Source organism: Monodelphis domestica, chromosome 3 (genome assembly GCF_027887165.1).
Source record: "Monodelphis domestica isolate mMonDom1 chromosome 3, mMonDom1.pri, whole genome shotgun sequence".
In the NCBI taxonomy this organism is placed as follows: Eukaryota; Metazoa; Chordata; class Mammalia; order Didelphimorphia; family Didelphidae; genus Monodelphis; species Monodelphis domestica.
This window is the reverse complement of record NC_077229.1, coordinates 402179215-402196285: the sequence shown is the minus strand read 5'-3', so window position 1 is coordinate 402196285 and position 17071 is coordinate 402179215. Positions and strand designations below refer to the sequence as shown.

Here is a 17071-nt window from a genome sequence, read left to right as displayed (position 1 = left end):
ACACCTTCAACATAAGAACTTTTGAAGCCTCAGTTTTCTCATCTGTAAAATGACACAGTTGAGTGACCATAACAATTGATCCTAAAGAAATAAATATATAAAATACTTGTGCTGTAGATTTTTAAGCCTATTATTATTATTTTGTAAGCCTACAAAATATGAATCACAGCGAGCAGCTAGGTGGCTCAGTGGATTGAGAGCCAGGCTTAGAAATGGGATGTCTTGGGTTCATATCCAGCCTTAGAAACTTCCTAGCTCTCTGATCCTGGATAAGTCAGTTAACCCTACCTGGAATTGATATTCAGTATTGATTCTAAGATGTAAGGTTTGGATTTTTTTCAAGTGATTCTACTCTTTTACAAATTGCTATTGAGATGTAGACTTTTGCTACTTCTCAACAACTCTCCAACTGGCCATGGATAGCATCTGATGGTCTCTCCTTCTGAAGAGAAGGTATGTGGGCAATCACCACCTAGAACAAAAATAATAAGTTTTCGGGCTCTCCTGGGCAATTAGGAGTTGAAGAAGGTCCAGTGAGTTCAAAAGGACCTACACTACAAATGAATGAATGAAAAGGTTTCTTTGAGTTTGTTTTTTTTTCATTAAGTATTTATTAAGAGAAGGGTTTTTTCTCTGGAGAGTCACAGGAATGGTCAGTGGAGCGAAAGGTAAGTCAACTTACACATCCTTACCAGAAGCAATGATAATATTGATTAATCACTATTCCTAGAGCAAAAGATGGGAAGACGAGGGATAGACATATGTGGTCAGGGAACAAATAGCAAAATTCCCCATGTACATCTTGGTGGAATGTGAAGAATGTTCTGGTCTGGAGCTGACTAGATAAAGTTGCTTACTTTATCCCTTACTAATCAAGATACATACAACAATACAATATAAAATCCAAACTTATCACCCAATCAAGATTCTGATAAATTGTATCTACTGATCTCCCTCTCCTTCCTTTCTCAGAGTTCAGTGCTTGTTTCATATTCTCTCTCCATCCCAACTCCTGTCCTCCTATTATGAGATTTGAAAATAGTTATTGATACTCCCTCAAATCCCCTAATTTTACAGTTCCTTGGTCTATTCATTTCCCATGACCTATTTCTGCACTCCACCTAAGCTACCAAGAAAGATTTTCAAACCATTGATTTTTGTCATTACTCATAGGTATTCCACTTCCATGTTCATGAACTTTAGAATTCCTTCATTAGATCATATTTTATCATCCCAAATTTCCCTCTACCTCATGACACCTGATCCTGGTTTTAATTTCCTCACCAAGTTCCTCCAATCCCTCCATCTTGCTTTTTCCCAGGCCATTGCCCATTTATTGGTTATACTTTCCCTCCTTCACTCTTGGTAAACCCATGCAAATCTACACTACACTGTACTCAAGTCCCTTAACCTTTTATCCTATTATCAATCAGTCTCCTTTGCATCTTCATAAAATATTGAACTCTCTTTTAGTTCCTTATAGCTATATCATCTGTAATTCTGTAATTTTATGCTGTCTTTTCACTTTAACCAAGCAAATCTATTATTTATCCCCATTTTCAATCCTCCCTTTCTTGCCTTCCATGATTTCTATATTCAGAGTAGTCCAACTCCCTCTAAAATCACTAATAATTTAATTTATAATCCATCTTCTCCAAGAAACCTACCCTGATTAACATAGGTATGCCTACTATCATGCCAGACTTGTTCTCGCTTCTACATTAGTATGTTTTCCTAATTATACATGGAGACTTCTCTGTTTCATATAAGTAAATACCATAAATATATTTATGTAATAATAAAATTATTAGCTAACTAGAAAGGAAGATCTTTTTTTCATTTTATTTTTATTGTCACACAAAATACATTTCCATATTGGTCATTGTTGTAAGAGCAAACTCATATATAAACAAAACCCCAAAATAAAACCATAAATACACTGATATGAAAGACAGCTCCAAAAATTCTTTCTCTGGAGGTGGATAGCACTCCCCATAATGTCTTTCAAGGTTGTCCCAGATCACTGCATTGCTGAGAGGAGCCAAGTTTTCACAGATAGTCATCATTCAATATTGCTGTTACCGTGTACAATGTTTTCCCAGTTCTGCTTATTTTACTCTGCATCAGTTCCTACAGATCTTCCCAGCTTTTTCTGAAATCATCTTGCTTATCATTTCTTACAGCACAATAGCATTGCATCACCAACATGTACCACAATTTGTTCAGTCATTCCCCATTTGATGGACATCCCCTCAAATTCCAATTCTTTGCCACTATTAAAAAAAAGCTACTATAAATATTTTTGTACAAACAGATCCACTCCCATTTTTATATCCTTTGACCATCTGCCAATTTGGGAATGGTTTGTATTTTTATGAATTTGACTTAGTTCTCTATAAATTTGAGAAGTGAGATCTTTATCAGAGACATTTGTTATAAAAATTTCCCCAATTTGCTGTTTCCTTTCTGATCTTGGTTATATTAGTTTTGTTTGTACAATAGCTTTTTGACTTAATATAATCAAAATTATTCATTTTGTACCTTATAATCCTCTCTATTTCTTGTTTGGTCATAAATTTTTCTAGAAAAAGATTTTTTGTAGAGAAGGGAAGTGCCTCCTTAATACAATGCAATCTAGAGGGACAATTAGAGTATCATCCTTTTAAAATACTAGCTTAGGTTGTGGGTAGTGAAGTGTTACCACATTCAAAACTTCTCAGTTTTATGGCCATAGGTTGTGTACCCTACTTGAGAGTAAGAAAAGACTTTAATATGAGAATACCTGTTAATAAGGGCTGTCAAGCCAAAAAAAAAAATCAGAATCTCCCGGGCATGCCCCAAGCTACTAAACTCATAGCACAAGCAAAAAATATTAAAAGTTACAAATCCTAGCATTTAAGATTTGAAAGGGACTTCAAAGATCATCTAGTCTTGAAGCAGGAAGGTCTTCACAGCATCTCTAGCAGACAGGTAGGAGCATTTATAAATGGTTCATAGGCTTAGCATTGATGGATGAGACTATAAACAGTTGGCTGAATATCTGTAAAATCAGGATATTGCTTTAGAGATCTCTAAAGTCCCATTCAGCTCTAACATTCTGTGATTCTAATGTCATCCCTATCCCCACAAATCACTTTGAAAATCCTTAGATGGTCTAGTTACTGCTATCAATGGACCATGTAGTTTGGGATTTCCCCTACTGAGAGAGCAATCAGGAAGCTGAGAGCTTTGTAATTTAATCAGTCTTCTAGGAGAAATGTGAGAAACCAAACTACAATAATCCTATTTTAAAACATTATTTTTCTACTAAAAAAAATCCTAATATCACATAACCAACTTCCTGCTTTTCAAAGTCAAAGAAATGAAAAAAAAAAAAAAAACAAACAAAGTCAAAGAAATGACATCTCATCTTGATGGTCTATATTCTTGATTTTCAGATGAGGAAATAGCTCTATATTGAGATACTTTGGCATATTACAATTAAAGGTCATTATGCTACCCTATATAGCTTTTCTTTTTTGCAATTACAAACATAAGTGACTTTACCTACTTTCCTGATATCTTTTTTCAAAAACTATTTCCTCGAGGGGGGCAGGGGGAGGAAAAGATAATGATCATTGTTTCCAATGAATAATGTTTGTAAATAACCAAATAAAATAATGTTTAAAAAGTCAAAAAAAAAAGAAATTTTAAAAAATCAAATTAAAAAAAAACTATTTCCATAAGAATGTTTCTCAAAGTATCAATGTGAAATATACCTCGTTCATCAATCATAGGCATTACTCTACAGCAGTGATAGCAAACCTTTCAGAGACTATGTGCTGTGCCCCAAACACCAGAGAATCCATGCCATGTATCTCCCTATCCTTTCACCAGAAAGGGGAGAAAGGACTCCCATTGGGCTGCAGGGCAGAGGGGCAGGTGAAGTAAGGACATTGATAAGAGACGGGGAGGGAAGTGGCCCAAGCACTACATTCCTCTCCCAGCTCTGCTGCATGTGAAACGCTCCCATTGGACTACTAGGCAGAGGGGCGGTTGAAGTGAAAAAAATATCCTTAGTGTGGTGAAGATGGAGGAGCGAGCAGCTCCCTTTGAGCCCTTCTGCCTTTCTAGTAACAAACTCTGGCAGGTAAAGGCTCGCATACCTACAGAGAAGGTTCTGCATGCCCTTTTTGGGATATGTGCCATAGGTTCACCATCACAGCTCAATAGATAGCCAATTACCAATTACCTATAGCTAGATTATCAATATTATTAATTATCCACATTTTAATGTTAAAATAGTTGCCAAAATTGTCCTTTTCAAGGAAGTCCACTGTGGAACACCATACTAGTATGACCAATGTACAACTTTACCTTTTCTATGTGACCTTTCCACTCACAAACATGGAAAATTGAAAATTAACTGCATAATATGAGCTTTTTTATTTGTTTTTCAAATGTGAGCTTTTAGCCCCTATCTGCTACATTTACAACCTCCATTTCTAAGGAGAACTCTAAAAGATAAAGCCAGTTGGCTATATGAAAGGGCTTACCAAAACATTTCAAGACCAGTAAAATCCCTGAATTTTTTATGTGGTATCATCTTCAATAGCCTACTCCCATAGAGATTATGGATATTGTTATGTTATGTTATGTTATGTTATGTTATTTTATGTTATGTTATGTTGTGTTGTGTTGTGTTGTGTTATGTTATGACATGTCAGTAACATGTCAAAGAGCCATCTATAAGGACTTTGTGAAGGGAATAGCTGCTTAACAGTCATTCTGGATAGACTATTAACTGTTTAGTTTGAAGAGAAATTTTTTGAACAATTTTGTCAAAGGACAAAGGGAAATGCAAGACAAAAAAGGTCTCATGTTGAGAAGAAATATTATGTGAAGAATTCTTAACAAGAATCTCTGACTGCCATGCTGAAAAAGCTAACTGCTTGGACAGCAATTTGTGAACTTTCTCATTGTGACACATTTTTGAAATATTTAAATGTCTTCATGTGGTTTGTTACACTGTTAATAAGTTGCATAACCAGTAACACTGTTTTTTAAGCCTATGCAATTAGTGGATTTAAAGAAAGAGAATTAGAGATAGTTTTCAGGGAGTTTTCTTTGGTTCAAACCAAAAAACTGGAATGGGGGTTCAAAGTTAATTATTAATGATACAGATTATAGTATAAATGTGAGAATATACATCTTTATTGCCTTAGAACCAAGAATGAGAATTAATGAGGAAAATAAGATGGTAGCAGACAAAAAGAGGGATAACTACCCAAACTAGGTTCCATGTGGGGCTTATTGGCACATATATAAGAGATTACTGAGGTCTAGTTAAATAACTTGCTTAATGATACATACCTTGTTAGTACCATAAGCTTAGAAAGCAATCACAAACCTTTTAGAGACTGTGTTCCCAAACTGTAACCCTTACACAGCATGAGAGCTGCCCCGTTACACCAGACAGGGGAGAGGGGAAGCACTCCTACTGGGCTGCTGGGCATGGGGCCGGTCATGTGAGAAATGTCCACAGGTGTACATGAAGAAGGGGAGGGACGCAACCCCCTCTGGCACGTGAACCATAGGTTTGCCAACATGTAGCTAAGACATAAAACCTAGACTCTTGACTCTAGGCTTATGTTCCTTTCACTATATCAGGATGACTTATATACAGTGACCTCATAGAATTCAGGAGACATGAAGAAGCTGAAATGTAACTAGGAATTTTTGTGCTCAGTCCAAGTACAATAAATTGCATCTACCACATAGGATTGGAGTTCACCAGTCTTCCAATTGACAGCTTTCTACCTTAATTATTATTATTAACCAGGTAACTCTTTATTCAATGGAAGAGCCACCAGAGCCCAGTGCCCTTTAAATTTATTGTATTGGGGTTACTCAGTGCTAATTAGAGTTCCAGAAGGAAGCACAGGCTTTTTGCCTTAAATGAACAGAAAGGTGATTAACTAGTGACCTTTAGAACTCAAGGGTGAGTGCATTTTTACATACATTTACATGTATTCTCACAAGAAAGAAAGCAACTTCTTTATTGCTGTTGTTACATCTAAGAATAAGTCTTCATCACTTCACCCTAAAAGCAATAGCCTCCTATCTGGTTTCTATATTCTCAAGGTCATCCCAGCTTTGAAATACTTTCAATGCCAGATGAATTTCATCATGTCACTCCACTGTTCAAAAATCTTTATGGACCTTATATTGGTTACATCATAAGACTCAAGAAATTTGTCTTGGAGGGGGTAGCTGGGTGGCTCAGTGGATTAAGAGCCAGGCCTAGAGACGGGAGGTCCTAGGTTCAAATCTGACCTCAGACAACTGCCCAGCTGTGTGACCCTGGAAAAGTCACTTAACCCCCATTGCCTAGCCCTTACCACTCTTCTGCCTTGGAGCCAATACACAGTGTTGACTCTAAGATGGAAGGTAAGGGTTTTTTAAAAAAAAAAGAAATTTGTCTTGGCATATTTATCTTTTCAAACATTTTGTACTATGAACCCTAGATATAGTCAAACTGGTTTATTCATTTCCCCCCCAGAAGATACTTAGAATAATTAAACTATTTTATAAAACTTTTTTTAAACCTTTACCTTCTGTCTTGGAATCAATACTTGGGGGGGAGAGGGAGACAAAATTCCTTTTATGTCCCTTTTCCCCTTGTCACAAATCTTCTCCATTTTTACCCTCTATAACAGTTCCAAGGCAAAAGAGTGGTAAGGGCTAGGCAATGGGGGTTAAGTGACTTGCCCAGAGTCACACAGCTGGGAAGTGTCTGAGGCCAGATTTGAACCTAGGACCTCCCATCTCTAGGCCTGGCTCTCAATCCACTAAGCTCCCCAGCTGCCTCCTATCATAAAACTTTTTAAGTATAAAAGAACAGGGAAAAATTAGGGAACAGCAAGTAGTGATAGACCTAAAAGAATCCAGACCTTTCAAATTCCCAGATTAGTGGTCATTAACCCATGTTGTGAGTGAATGAAAGGCACTATTTATAACTATGAGATATTGTGTAAGAAGACTTGAATAGCCCAAGTCCAAAGGTAGTGAGGGAATTATGGAAATTAAGTGAACCATACTGACTCCATCTTGTGATTCAATTCTGGATACAACTCAGTTCCCTTTCTATTCAGTTATGAGGCTAATGCAATTGCTATCTTGGGATAAAACTATTCAATTATGGGAATTGTGGAAAAACTATTATTGCATTGTTTGGATGTAGCCTTGGATGGCTCGGATGTTGGAACACCTCAACCTGTTGCTTAGAGATCCTTAACTAAGGATCAGTTATGCTAACCAGAAATCCAAACAGATCTGAAGACTGATGCGAAGAGTTTTCTCCCAATTAGACTTTCAAGCAACCCATATGTATTATCTGAAAACCTAGTCATGAACTGGTCAATCAGCTATTGTTTCCAAGATCCTTTGAATACAGATGCTTAAGGGAACTGTGCCACCTCTTTTTCTGATTTCACAGAATTGCAACTATTTGTTCTCTCTCCCTCAACTTGGAAATCTCTAATCTTTCCCCCAATTAGAAATCAGATCACCTAATTTCATGCCATGTTTTGTATTCTGCTAATTATTTCCTTTTAATTAACTGATCTTATTTGATTGTTTTTAATAAATTAAAAATCTTTCTTCCCCTGCATTCAGGGTCCAGTGCCCAAACTGAGGAGCCATGGTATCAATCTATTATACAATTAGTGTGCAATGTTTAATAAATCAAATCACTGAGAAGCCCAAATCTTTGTTTCCTCAATCATTTCAGATTTTACCTGTTACTGCAGCAGGGTCCCCAGAGGTCATCCATTCCTACCTCTTCATTTTGCAAATGAGGAAAGGGACACCCAGAGTGGTAACATGATTTGAACAAAGTCTCACGAGTAGCAAGTTACAGAGTCATGCTTTGAACCCAAATGGTCTAATTCATGGAATTTTAGAAAGTAAGAACTAACCTCTTCATCTCATAGATGGGAAAAACTCAGGCCTAAGAAGTTAGGTGATCTACCCAAGGTCATACAACTAGAAAGTGGGACACTTTAAGAAAGATATAGTAAGTACCTTCTATTTTCAAGGTCTTTACTAAAATGCAAATTCCAATGACCCTGTCTTCTTAAAGGCAAAGTCCCTGGAATGGAAATTGTGGCAGGATGAGTCAAGCAGGAAAGGTTTCTATTCTTGGTCCAATTGTAAAATGTCTCTTTTATCTGAAAACCAGCCTAAGTGTATGATAACTCATCTATATTCTTGATTTTCATATAGGGAAACACAACTCCACATTGGGAAAATTTGGTATATTACAACTAAAGATTATTTTGCCATACCATATATATTTTTTTGCAATTACAAACACAAATGCCCTCCTGGAGTGCAAGGGCGGCTATTGTTTGTACCTTCATATCTCCGACGTCTAGTGAAGTGCCTTGTATTTAAGATGCTTAGTAAAGGTTGAATTGGTTACCAGATAATATCCCTTTTTTTGAGAAGAGCAATTCAAAAAATGAAGGAGATAGTAACCTGCATTGGTAGAGAGAGCTCCTCCATGAATGAAGTTATATATCTTTTTGGAGAGAATTAAGGATTTGATGAAGAAAACATAATGAAGAAACATTGCAGACATAGGGATACCTGGGCAAAGTCGCAGAGATATGAGATGGCAAGGACCTCTATTCCAGGCACAAGGGGATGGCATATGCTGAAGAACTGCAGGCAGGGAGAAATTAGAGCACAGCAAGCACTGATAGTGCTATAAGAATCCAGACCTTTTAAATTCCTAGCTTTAGTGGTTCTGCCACTAACTCATGCTGCCACACATTCTATGTGACTATCTGAGACACAGTGTAAGAAGACAACAATCTGTTCAACAGTTGGCCAACTCAAGTCCAGAAGGCCAGAGATTGAGAGATTCCCCTGATTTAGGGTCCTCAGAGGTCATCCATTCCAACCTCCTCATTTTACAAATGAGGAAAGTGACATGACTTGACCAAGGCCTCACAGATACCATAATGCAGTCATGTTTTGAACCCAAATGCTCTGATTCCCAATGCCCAGCATTCTTTTCAACATGTTACAAGCTTAGTTGTGTTAGTAAGATCTTTATATTGGTCTCAAATCGTACTCCAACTCTTGTTCACTGATCCTCAGTCAGCCCCTAGGAGCAACACATAGTAAATGCACTCTCTCTTCCACATAAAAGTCCTTCAGATACTTGTATGTCAGAGATAAATTATTGGACACTTAGCTCTGAGCTTCCTCTCTGTGATATGTTGTTGAAATATTTAAACATCTGTATGAGAAGAGAGGGATACTGACATTCCCCAATTGATAAATGGGCAAGGGACATGACTAGGCAATTTTCAGATAAAGAAATCAAAACTATTAATAAGAACATGAAAAAGTGTTCTAAAGAAATGCAAATCAAAATGTCCCTGAGGTACCACCTTACACCTAGAAGATTGGCTAACATGACATTAAAGGAAAGTAATAAATGTGGGAGGGGATGTGGCAAAGTTGGGACACTAATGCATCACTGGTAGAGTTGTGAATTGATCCAACCATTCTGGAAGCCAATTTGGAACTATGTCCAAAGGGAGCTAAAAGACTGTGTGCCCTTTGATCTAGCCATAGCACTGCTGGGTTTATACCCCAAAGAGATAATAAGGAAAAAGACTTGTACAAGAATATTCATAGCTGTGTTCTTTGTGGTGGCAAAAATTGGAAAACAAGGGGATGCCCATCAATTGGGGAATGGCTGAACAAATTGTGGTATATGTTGGTGATGGAATACTATTGTGCAAAAAGGAATAATAAAGTGGAGGAATTCCATGGAGACTGGAACAACTTCCAGAAAGTGATGCAGAACGAAAAGAGCAGAACCAGGAGAGCACTGTACACAGAGACTGATACACTATGGCATAATCAAATGTAATGGACTTTTTTACTAGTAGCAATGCAATGATCCAGGACAATTTGGAGAGACTTATGAAAAAGAACACTATCCTCATCCAGAGAAAGAACTGTGGGAACAGAAATACAAAAGAAAAACATATGATTGTTCACATGGTTAGATGGGGATATGATTGAGGATATTGAATTTAAATGATCTTAAATATTATTGCAAATAATAATTATATGGAAAAAGGTTTTGATAAATGATACATATCAAACCCCATGGAATTTCTTATCAGCTCCAGGATGGGGGAAGGAAGAGGGGAGGGAAAGAACATGATTCATGTAACCATGGAAAAATATTCTAAATTAATTAAATAAATAAACTTAGAAAAAGAAAGAGATACTGGGGAGGTAAAATTGACAAGATCTGGTCACTGTGAGATGTGTGGGATGAGTGAAAGTGAGAGGATGACTCCCAGATTGTAAACTCAGAAGACTAGAAGAATGACAATACCCTTAAAAGAAATAGGGAAATTTGGAGGATGGGTAGATTTGGTCAGGAAAAAATAAATTCATTCTTGGACATGTTGAGATTGAGATTTCTACAGAATAACCAGTTTGAAAGGGTCAGTAGGTAGTTGGTGTTTGGGAGCTGGAACACAGGAAATAAACAAGAGCTGAATATGTCTTGGTTATATATCTTCATTGAGATGATAGCTGAACCCAGAGGAGTTGATAAAATTGAAGACAAAGGGTGAAAAAGTAGAGGACGCAGAACAGAGATATGGGGATGCACTCACTTTTAGGGGGTGGAACATGGATGATATCCAGTAGATAAGAATGAGGAGTGGCCTGAGATGTAGAAATACCTGCAATTTAACCTTTGATTCTGATTTCTACACATAGAACTATCAAGAGACCTTATATATGGCTGCTGATACTATGCATTTATTGAGTGCTTAATATGTGCCAGAAATTGTGCTAAATACTGAGGGTACAAAGAAAGAAAACATAGCCCCTGCCTTCAAGGAACTTACATTTTAATAAGGGAAACAATGTGCAAAAAAGTTATGCAAAAAGAGCTATATGATGGAAAGGGAAAGAAGTTTGTTAATGTATGATTATGCTATACATCACACATCAGAAATAGGCATTCTAATGGGGTGAGAATTTAAAGAAAAGTTACTAGATCAGCATTGGCAAATGTTTTCAAGATCACATGCCCAAACTGCAACTTCAAGCAGCCTGTGAGCCCCCTGCATTACCCCAGGTAGTGGAAGGAGGAAGTGCTCACATTAGGCAGCTGGACAGAGGGGCAGGACATGCAAAAAAAACGTCCTCAGGCATGGTCAAGAGGGAGTGTCCCCCTCTATACTTCCTTGGTACCTGTGCCAAACCTTCACCAACGAGTACTAGATCATCAACTTCCCTAACAGATACCCCATTTCCATTATGAAAAAGAAAACAAAAAATAAAGTAAGCTGTATCACTGCAAAGATTGCTGGGATCTGCTTATCATTGTCCAAAAGCAATATCCTCTCCCTACTTATCCCTGGCCTGTGTTGGCAACTTTTTCCTACCAAAAGCAATATCAAACTTCCTATCTGGGAGATAATTTAGTCTACCTCACAGAACATGGAACACCTTCCTTGCTCCCTAGGAAAACTTTGAATGCAATAGAATATTTCTAGGTACCTGTAAATCCCTTCCACTCTCTACCACATCTCCTTAGTCTTCTTACACTAAATGATAAATGTATTTTAACATTTCCCAGAAGAGAAGCATCAATCATGTGATCAGAAGCCCAATGCCACCAGATTAAAATGTAATTGGGAAGTATTTAGCAAAAATAAATAAAAATACAATACAACATGGATGTTGTTAATTTGTGGGTTTCTACATTTTCCTGTGAGCCCTAGAATCACTTCTATCTGAGTTTGGTCCAATTATCTTAGAGCAGTGATTGTGAACCTTTTAGAAACTGAGTGCCCAAAGTGCAACCTTCATGCTGCATGTGCCCCCCACCACCACCACCATCTTCCCTTACCCCAGACAGGGGAAGGAGGAAATGCTCCCATTGGACTGCTGGCCAGAGGGGCTGGTCATGTGAAAAATGTCCTCAGCCCTGCATAGAGAGGGGGAAGAGAGCAGCTCCCTCCAGCACACATGCCATAGGTTCACCAACACAGTCATGTTGGTCCCAACTATGTTTCAATCCCCTGTTCTTCAGGCCCAGTACAACAACACAAAGTTGTTCCTCTTTTTATAACATCTTTATCTTTGACTTGGCATACTTAACAAATTTTTAGATATCCCAGATCTGGTAAGGATAATTAACACACCAATCAGCATCTAACAAAATCTAACAAAATCATGACAACTTAGAACATGTGGCTTATTTTAGTAATACAGAATTGAAAAGGAATAAAATGCATAGAAAATGGTTTTTTAATTTAATTATAGGGATGTAAATGGATCCTGGGGTAAATGATAAGGTTAAATTCCTACTTACTCCACCCACCCTGTAGCAATGGAAAGTAAGGTGGCAAGGGATGATTGGCACGGGCTTCTGACTGAACCAGGCTCAAGAAGATTCTGGTGTCAAGCCTCTATCAATCATCCCTTGTACCTTACTTCCCATTGCTACAACCCCCATCTTCTCCTACAGATAAAAGAACACATGAGTACAAAGAGCATTTCTTAATTTCCATGACTAGGGGGAAGAGAGCCAGCTGCTATTGCTTCCTTCCATGTGAAAGTAATAAATTGATTATCCTATAAGTCAGAGAGCATGCAGATTTGGGCAGGACGCAGAGTAGCCCAACTGGAAAGTTCAGGAGACTGTGATGGTGCCATTGTTGGCATAGGCAAAGAGAAAGTCCTATTTCCAACAGCTTACCAAAATTGTGGCATAGACTCCCAACTACACTGTAACTAATTTTGAATTCCATTTTAATTAATTAATTTAATTCCAATTTAATTAATTCTGTATCACAGAAAACGTTTCCTTGTAAAAAGTCAAAATAATGGGTGAGTCAGAAATCTTAAGCTTGTGTGCTTAACCACTTTCAATTCAGGCATATTGGAAGCATGGACTCAGTTTGGACTTAGAACTCATATTTCACTAGTTCATCTGTCCTCCAAACTTTCACACTGAGTTACCTAGCTAGAAAACATTAAAAAAATTAATAAATGAGAAATCAAGGCTCAAAAAATTTTAAATGACATACATCACATAGTAAGTCTGGATGAAATTGGACAAGATTTCAGAATCCTTCGGTCTAATTCACTTACCATTCACTTTCCTTCTCATTTTCCAAAACTTGCTCTCTCAGGAGCTTAATAAGGTATCTATCCTAAGGCACAAGGGACATTAAAGAGTCATCATCACAGGATCACATAATTTGAGATTGCATTTCCAATCTGTTCATAAGAAGCTTATCATATTCTCTCCTAGTCCTCTGAGAGCTTGTGAAATGGGCAGACCATGGTAAGAGGTGCAGAGATTTTTCATGAGAAGTTAATTGGCCTCATTAGAGCTACCTAAGCTAACTAGACCAAGCTATTCATTGCTGACATAGAAAATTTTTGTATTTCACTAGTTAATCAAGCCAGAATGTCCTGTCTTTGAGGCTCATGGTGCTCAATAAAAAAGAGAATGGCAAAAATATACAACAGTACAGGTTGAAGCATGATATAAGACCTCAGGAAAATAGGATAAGGCTGACTTAGTTTACATTACCTTGATTCTGTGTCATGAGAACTCAGATTCACTGGCCTAAGCACATCATTCTAATCTTTCCAAAGAACAACAGTACAAAGAATTACTGATATTTTTTGTTTAAAGAAACAAAAACAAGGCAATGACAAGATGTCTTTGGATCCTATATGACCTAAACTTTAGACAGCTAGCAGCCTTCTCACACTATTCTCCTCCAGACAGTGGTGATAGATTCAAGATGCAGAATTTTTAATCTTTTTTAATAAATCTTTTTAAAAGAAAAAAAGATTTAAACCCTTACCCTCCATCTTAGAATCAATATTGTGTATTGGTTCCAAGGCAGAAGAGTGGTAAGGGATAGGCAATGGAAGTCAAGTGACTTGCCCAGGGTCATGGGGCTAGGAGGTGTCTGAGGCCAAATTTAAACAGATGGACCTACCATCTCTACACCTAGCTCTCAATCCACTGAGCATATCTGCCCCATCATAGACTCTGAAAGATAAATGAATCCAGCTTTGTAATTTTACAGATGAGCAACGGAGTCTGAAAGACTAATCCAAGGATACACAAATAATAAAAAGCAGAGTCTGAATTCAAACTCAGTTGCTCTGACTTTAGATCCAATAAATCACTATCTAGTCAAAATCATAATTTGAAAGAGTTAATTACTATAAAATATTTTATCTTAAAATTTAAATACATGAATGCCACTGGCCAAAAAAACAAACAAGCCTGCCCACCATCTCCCCTCCCCAGCTTCTTCCTGACCTCTGCACTTACCTCCGCCTCTCCCCATGCACCCACAGAATCTCTTGACTCTGTGTTAATTACCTCTCAATCTGCTGAATTCACTCTCGATCAGTGCTCTCATGGTACCTTGGGCATAACCGTAGCTGTGCCTTGAGAGAGACGTTTTCTGGAAATGTTGGAAAGTGAGCAGTTCCTCCCATTGCTGCTCCGGTGGTGGCTTGGGCCTTCTTCCAGGTTTACTAGCCATAGGAAAGGGTCTGACTCTAGACCGAGTGAGGGACTCTGACACTTACTACGCATTAAATGAGTTAACTAGAAGGGCTATCCATCCAGCAGGAAGTGTATTCACTAGTCAGCAGGGCCATCTGACTCCTCCCACCGTGAGAAAATCAGGATCTACTAGCCCTTGCATTGTATAAACTACTTTCTCTTTCAACTGTCTCCGGAGGGCCAGAGGCTCTGCATAACTAGATAAAGTATGGAAGAAAACGTCGTTTGCCATTCATAGTCTTGCCTTCGTCCTCTCTCTACTGAACTGGCTTTTCTACTTTTTCTTTCTTCTTCAACTACTCAGAAATCCATCCTGACTCATACTCGAGGAGTACATTTTCCTGCATCACGGGCCGGAGAGGAGTGGGGACCTACTTGATCTTTAAAGCATTAACAAACTGGAAACTCTTCAGAAGTGAAAGGAAACAATGGTACAACACCCTGCCCTGTTTTATCCAATTACTCCAAAGAGTGGGAAGGATAGGATAAGAAGGAATAAAAAGATCAAGTTATTTTTCTTATTCCCTCAGAAAAACTGAAACTTTTTTTTTTAAGTGGTGGACTCCCAGAAAGCATCCCGGCGCTGCTAACGCTGCTACAGATGCTAACCGCTAGAAGTAAAAGATTAATAGAGGTTGGAACTAGTAAGCAAGGGTGCTGTCTTTTTAAGGATCTCCCTTATTTATGAAATGGGCGGTTGCAGCGGCTACTTCTGAGAACCGATTGAGCAAAAGAGTCCTTCCCAAGAAACAGAAAAATATATTGGGAAACCACGGAGTTGGCAAACAGTCTGAAGTTACCATGCGCCGCCCTAAACGGGGACCCAGAGCGCAACTCAAGGACCGGGACCCTAAGCTCCGCCCATAGAGAACTCTCCCTCTTATTGGCAGAGCACCAAGGCGCACCCGTCACCTCTGGCTATATTGCTCAAGGTTCGGAGAGGATCCTGGCTCTTGTCGAGCCTATTTACCGAAAGGAATAAGGATTATTATATTACCTCCCAATTATTCCGCGAGGACCCGAAGAAAGCAAAGTCTTTGTTGAGCACAGGTACTATTTCGCAGGTGAAGACAAGCTTGTCGTGCTTGGGACCTGTATAAGTTACAACATACACCTGTCTTTTAGCACCACCTGCCAGCTGCCTGCTGGTCTTGCCTGCTGGTCTCTGCTCTCAGAGTTTGCAGCCGGAAGGGACGTTGGGCCTCAGTTTTTACATCAAAATGACGGGTTTAGATCTCTTTGGAAAGAGTTAGGACATGTATACCGCGGTACATTTTAGAAAAATATCCAAAATAATACATGTATAACCCAGTGGAATTGATTGTTAGCTCTGTGAGGGGAGAGGGGAAAGGGGGAGGGAAAGAACATGGATCATGTAACCTTGGGAAACTACTTAAAGGGAAAAAAGGAAAAGAAAAATATCTGAGAAAACCACTAAAAACAAAAAGATGACAGCATTTAAGATGCTAACCGTCAACTACCAGGTTCTAAACAATTGAGAATGAGCAGTTAATAGGACCTTGCTATGCCAGTTGCTGGAGATATAGAGACAAAAAAAAAGAAATATCCCCTTTCCTCAAGAGGCTTATATCTATTTTCATGATATGTGAACTATTTTCCCAAATAGTTTATATTGTGGGTAACTAGCTAGGCAACATCAGAGACAAGATATGAACCCTGAAGTTGAGTCCAGAACTCTCTCCAGAGGGCATACTGCTTGCTCTTCATAAGGATATATGAGGGTTTCTGTTTTGTGTGAGTGTGTATATGTGTGAGTTTCAGATTGGGTACATGAATTCACAGAAAGGGTTTTGCAAACATTAACATCCCATTTAAATGCTGGTTTTTATTAATTGCAATAATAAAAAAAATAGCACATGTTTAAAATCATGTCAGCTTGATTTGTGGCAGAAAGGAAGTTTATTCATGTATAATGAGTTTTTAAAACAAATATTTGGGTCATTTGAATCAACTGGAAAGCAATTCATGAATATCTAGGTTGTACCCAAAGAACAGCAAAGAAAGAGGAATTGGATCCAATCATAAAAAAAAAAATACTTATGTTGGCTTTTTTAGGGATTGCAAAGAATTAAAAACTAAGAGGGTGCCTATCAAATGAGAAATGATGAAAAGGAGGCAGATAGGTGGCTCAGTGGATTGAGAGACAGGCCTAGGAATAGGACGTCCTGGGCTCAGATGTGAAGACAATTCCTAGTTGTGTGATCCTGGGAAAATCACTTAACACCATTGTCTGGCCTTCTCTGTTCTTCTTCTTTGGAACCAATACACAATATCAATTCTAAGATGAAAGAGAAGGATATTTTTTTAAAGAAAGAAATAATGAAAGACTTTCAGAAAAACTTTGAAAGACTTATATGAACTAATATAAAGTGAAGTGAGTATAATCAAGTGTAATATTTTATTGGGAAAGGAAAT

The 17071-nt window shown here is 38.0% G+C and overlaps 1 protein-coding gene across 2 annotated transcripts in view; it reads right to left on the bottom strand.

The window, feature by feature from the left end:
• MOCOS (molybdenum cofactor sulfurase) overlaps window positions 1-17071 on the bottom strand; it is a 120732-nt gene that overhangs the window by 91389 nt on the left and 12272 nt on the right. The window contains exon 1 of one of the 2 annotated variants that reach the window (XM_001367718.4): window positions 14447-15473. The exons of the other annotated variant lie outside the window; for it this stretch is intronic. Within the exon in view, the coding sequence (XP_001367755.3) occupies window positions 14447-14612 (166 nt within the window). The 5' untranslated portion in view covers window positions 14613-15473. Of the gene's footprint in view, window positions 1-14446; window positions 15474-17071 lie in introns of those variants that run through there. 2 annotated transcript variants of the gene reach the window in all.